The sequence below is a fragment of the Orycteropus afer genome, unplaced genomic scaffold, assembly GCF_000298275.1.
Source record: "Orycteropus afer afer isolate SDZICR_OR568_19922 unplaced genomic scaffold, OryAfe1.0 scaffold00018, whole genome shotgun sequence".
In the NCBI taxonomy this organism is placed as follows: domain Eukaryota; kingdom Metazoa; phylum Chordata; class Mammalia; order Tubulidentata; family Orycteropodidae; genus Orycteropus; species Orycteropus afer.
This window is the reverse complement of record NW_006921605.1, coordinates 18,345,588-18,350,834: the sequence shown is the minus strand read 5'-3', so window position 1 is coordinate 18,350,834 and position 5,247 is coordinate 18,345,588. Positions and strand designations below refer to the sequence as shown.

Below are 5,247 nucleotides of genomic sequence, written 5' to 3'. Positions count from 1 at the left end.
TGCAGCCTACCATGCTCTGCTGACTTTGGGACTTACAATGGACTTGAATTAAGGCCTGCCACGTGGTTTGGTAACATCGGGACTGTGCCATTTTATTTGACAACCTTGGGCTTGTTAGCCTCAGCAGCCAGTGTCTGCCTGAGTGAAGAGATGCCTCTAGCTTCAGTGGGCTGGGAGCAAGAGGCAGAGCTGAAGCCTAAGGTCGAGGGGTTTTCACCCAGCCCCTAGAGCCTAGCACTTTGAACTCAGACTTCTAACCTCCCAAACTGTAAGAGAATAAACTCTTATTTGTTAAGGCCATCCCATCTGTAGCATATTCATATCAGAGTGGCACTAGGTAACCAGAACACTAGTATACCATTATTTTGTAACTTTTAAGGAAATAATTCTTTCAGGTGACTATCATCAAAGGCTGCTAACAGAGAGATAATCAGACCTTATGTGACTCATAGCGGAAAAAACATACTATCACCAAGACATATTCTTGTTAAGCAAAAATTAATTTCTGAATCTCATCAAGCTTAGAGATCTAATTACTGATTTACCAGAAATATCATGGAGAAACATGCTGTTACGTATTGAATTGTGTTCCCTGAAAATATATGCCAACTTGGCTGGACCATGATTCTCACTTCTTGTTGTTGTTAGGTGCCATTGAGTTGGTTCCGACTCATAGCGACCTTTTGTACAACACAATGAAACACTGATCCTGTGCCTCCTCACATGATGTGAGTCCATCCTTGCAGCCACTGTGTCAATCCATCTCATTGAAGATCTTTCTCTTTTTCACTAATCCTCCAATGATTCTCATTGACAGTTATGTAATGATGTAATCATCTCCCATGATTTGATCTGATGTGGTCAGCCAATCAGCTGCAAGCGGATTAGGATGGGATACAACACCATTAATGAAGTCACAGCCCTGATCTGATGAAAGGGAGTTTCCCCAGGGTGTCATCTTTTATGTTACAAGAGATAAAAGGAGAACAAACGGCAGAGAGTGGGGACCTACTACCACCAAGAAAGAAGAACAAGGAGTTCTTTGGAATTCCTTGAACTGGTCCTTGAACTGGACCTTGAACTGGTTCTTGAACTGGAAACCTTCTGGACCCAGGAGAAGATTGATACCAAGACAATGGAGATCTCTAAGGAACACTGGGCCCATAGATCCAAAAGGAGATAAGAACTTCCTCCTAAACTGTGAGCCAGTAGAAAGAGAGAGCCTTCCCTAGAGCTTGTGTCCTGAGTTCAGATGTCTACCCTCCAAACAGTAAGAAAATAAATGTGTGTTTGTTAAAGCCACTCACTTGTGGAATTTCTGTTATAGCAGCAGTAGATAACAAGGCGGGAGCTCTGGTGGTGTAGCGCCTAAGGCATTTATTTGACTGCTAACTAGGAGGCTGGTGGTTCAATCCACTCCTCAGAAGGAAGGTTGGGTAATCTACTTCTGTAGTGATACTGCCTGGGAAACCCAAGGAGGGGTCACTATGAGTCGGGATTGACTTGAAGGCAGTGAGTGAGTGAAATAACAAGGCATGTGGTAAAAGATAAGGTGGGGGGGATGTGATCAACAAAATCCAGACCTTGAAAAATGCTACAAAACAATTTGTTATTTTCAATAAATAAATTGTAAAGGGGGGGGGGAAGAAATGGAAATATCTATATATCAAAAAAACTTAAGAAACATATCAACCAATTGCAATATTTGAATATTATTCAAACAAAAACTGAAAAAAAAAAAGAAAAACACTGGGGAAATTTGAACACTAACTAGATGTTTGAAAAATATTGTTAAAATTTATGTATGATAATGGTATTGTTGTGTTTACAGAAAAAGAGTCCTTATCATTTAGAGATACAAACTATCCATGTCTTCCAGCAAAAGACCAGCAGGGACGTGTCTGGTTGAACAAAGCTGGGTTTACTGACTTGTTGTGAGTAGGGAAAACACATACACGGGGGACATCTCAGCAGGAGGGTGTTAGGAAAGAAGGACTCCTGGGATTTGGATTTGCATTAGGTGATTGGGAGCTCTGGTGGTGTAGTGCCTAGGGCATGTGACTGCTAACCAGAAGGCTGGCAGTTCAAACCCACCAGCCACTGCTCAGAAGGAACACAGGGCAATCTATTTCCATAGAAATGTCACCTCGGAAACTCAAGGAGGGGTCGCTATGAGTTGGAACCGACTTGATGGCAATGAGTTTGGGTTTGTTTTGCTTTTTTTTTGGTGATTTGGAGTGAGATCCAAAGAAACAGGCTTTGCTCTGGATTGGATTCTTTCAGGAAGTAGGAGTAATTCTATGAATGAGTATCTTAATAATTAGTGCCTAAGGCACTTGACTGCTAACCAGAAGTCTGGCAGTTCAAACCCACCAGCCACTCCTCAGAACGAAGGTTGGGCAGTCTACTTCCGTAGTGACACTGCCTTGGAAACCCAAGGAGGGGTCGCTATGAGTCAGATGCGACTCAATGGCAATGGGTGGGTTTTTGTAGAAGGTAAAAAGAACAGAACAAGGCTACAGCAGTGACTGGTTAAAAAAAAAAAAGCAGCAGTCACTCATATTAGCCAGTCTAGGAGCTCTGGGGGCCTAGTGCCCAAGGCATTTGACTGCTAACCAGTAGGCTGGGGGTTCAAACCCACCGGCCACTCCTCGGAATGAAAATTGGGCAATCGACTTCCATAGAGATACCACCTCGGAAACCCAAGGAGGGGTCACTATGAGTGGAATCAACTCAAGGGCAGTGAGTTTGTTTGTTTTTTTTTTTTCTGGTTTATGGGGTTGTTTGGCCACTTTTGTGTGCAGACATGGTTATGTAGTGTTTTATTTTGTCTTAACCCATCAGGGTCACAGACTGGTCTGTGTGATTGGTGGACTGTGAATTTGTTTAATAGCAGAACACAAGCCTAGCCCTGAGTTACAAACAGGTCAGTTCCCAGCCTGGCCAGTTCCCAGCCATCAGGGATGACTTTTCTCTTTCTCAGTATTGAAATGTATGAATGAAATAAAACGCAGTCTGTGATTTGCCTCAACACAATGATAAGCAGGCTGATAAAACAGGATTGATCACGAGTTGATAATTGTTACAGCTGAGAGGTAATTTTATAAGAGTTCATATACTGTCCTCTCAAATATTGTTTTGAAATTTTCCAAAATAAAAAATTTAAAATAATGGGCAAAACAAGCCATCAGATATAACGTTTGGTCATGGAATCTGGAAGTTTAATATTTTAAGATTAGTATTAAGTCAGCCTAGGAGTCTTAAGAGCGCCCTCTTCTGGCTCTCAGTGGAAAGAGAGACAATCGGCACAAAGGGATTTGCTGGTGGAGCCCGCCCACCACTCACTGTGAGATGCCTCTGCAGGCCTGAGGCTTCCTCACACACTGGTCTGCTGGCTACGCAGGCAACCAGAGCCTCATGTAGGGTAGTGCTCCGAGAATGGTGTGTCCCTGCCATCTCGACACCAAAAATTGTGGGGGGAAGATTACTGAGTTATTATCAAGGAATATTAATGTTTTCTTTGTTTTCCAGAATGCCCATCACCTATATTGTCCCCAGAAACCAGTGTGGTCACAAAGGGTCAAAAAGTATCTCTGATTTGCTCCATCAAGGAAAAATCACCAATACTCAAGTTCTACTCTTTGTTTCTGGGTAAGAACCACCTGAAAACTGACACTGAAAAAGGTGAAACCAAGATTTTTAACCTAAGCATCTCAGAAGCCAGTGATTTGGGCCCCTACAAATGCAAAGTCCAAGTTATCAACTGCTCAAAGTACAGTCATGAGTTCACCTTCACATTGGTAGGTAAGTAAAGCCCTTGTTATTTGGAGCCCCAGTGACTTGTGGAATCTTTTCTGTTCTGCTACGGGCTCTCCATGCCCCTTATTCAAGAGTCTGGAAAGTGTGTCACCAATTTAAAAAAAAAAAAAATTTTATTGTGATTTGAGTGAAAATTTACAGAGTAAATTTGTTTTCATACACATTTTTTTTTTTTTTAATTGTGATTTGGGTGAAAGTGTGCAGAGCAAATTTGTTTTCCATTCAACAGTTCATGCACATTTTGTTTCATGACATTGATATGACAGTCCCCGTAATGTAATAGCTCTCTTCCCACTTCTTCCCTTTGGTTACCTTTTCCTTGTGTCCTTCTTTCCTATGCATTCCTGCCCTCTGGGCTGTCTTCTTGTATATATGCTGTCCTGATCTCCCACAGTTGATTGTTCTAAGAAGTACACCTACCTGGTATAAATGTTCACCTTGTAGGCCTGTCTATTGCTTGGCTGGAAGCCTTGGGAGTGTTTAATTCCAGGCCTAAATGTGACTAGGGGCCATAGTCTCAGGGGTTTCTCCAGTCTCTATCAGACCAGTAAGCCTGGTCTTTATGATTTTGAATTGTGTTCCACATTTTTCTCCCACTCTATGCAGGATGTCCTATTCTGATCCCTTTACAGGTGGTTGACACTGGTAGCTGGCCATCATCCGTTTCTTCTGGTCTCGGGGTCATGCAGGCTGAGGTTCGCATGGTCCACTAGTCCCTTGGACTGATTATTTCTAAGTGCTTTGATTTTCTTCATTCTTCTTTGCTCCAGATGAGGAGAGAGCAACTGTTACATCTTCACTGGCCGCTTACAAGCTTTTAAGGCCGCAGTCACTACTCACCAAAGCAGGACCATAGACATTGTTTTGTGCCATTGATTGCACTCCCACAATGTGACGGCTCTTCCCACTTCCTCTCTGCCTTTACCTTTCCATTCATCCTTCCTGCCTTCTGAGCTTTATCCCCAGGCAAATGCTGCCTTTTTGATCTGTAAGGCTGATTGTTCTAAGGAGTGCATACTTCCCTGTGTTACTGTTCACCTTAGATGCCTGTCTGTTGCTTGAGCTGAGGGAGTGATTTCAGGCTTGCAGTATGTCTGAGGATTGTAGTCTTAGGGGTTCCACCAGTCTCTGTCAAGACCAGTAAGCCTGGTCTTTTTTCTTTTTCTTTTCTTTTTTTTTTTTTTTATAATTTTGAGTTTTGTTCCACATTATTCTCCCCCTCTATCCATCACCTCCCATGGTGATTCCTTTCAGAGAGGTCAGTAGTGGTAGCTAGGCACCATCTAGTTCTTCTGGTCTCCATGTCATGGAGACTGGGGCAAGATAATTATTCTTAATAACTCAATTTTCACTTTCTCTTTCAAAGATAAAGATCTTGTTTTACTACTTCAGATAATGACAGGCTGATTGCCTTGGACAAAAAGTCTT

At 42.4% G+C, this 5,247-nt stretch overlaps 1 protein-coding gene across 1 annotated transcript in view; it reads left to right on the top strand.

Moving 5' to 3' along the window:
• The window catches only part of MILR1 (mast cell immunoglobulin like receptor 1), a 39,494-nt gene that overhangs the window by 19,727 nt on the left and 14,520 nt on the right, over positions 1–5,247 (top strand). The window contains exon 2 of the mRNA XM_042783544.1: positions 3,532–3,804. Within this exon, the coding sequence (XP_042639478.1) occupies positions 3,532–3,804 (273 nt within the window). The remainder of the gene's footprint in view (positions 1–3,531; positions 3,805–5,247) is intronic.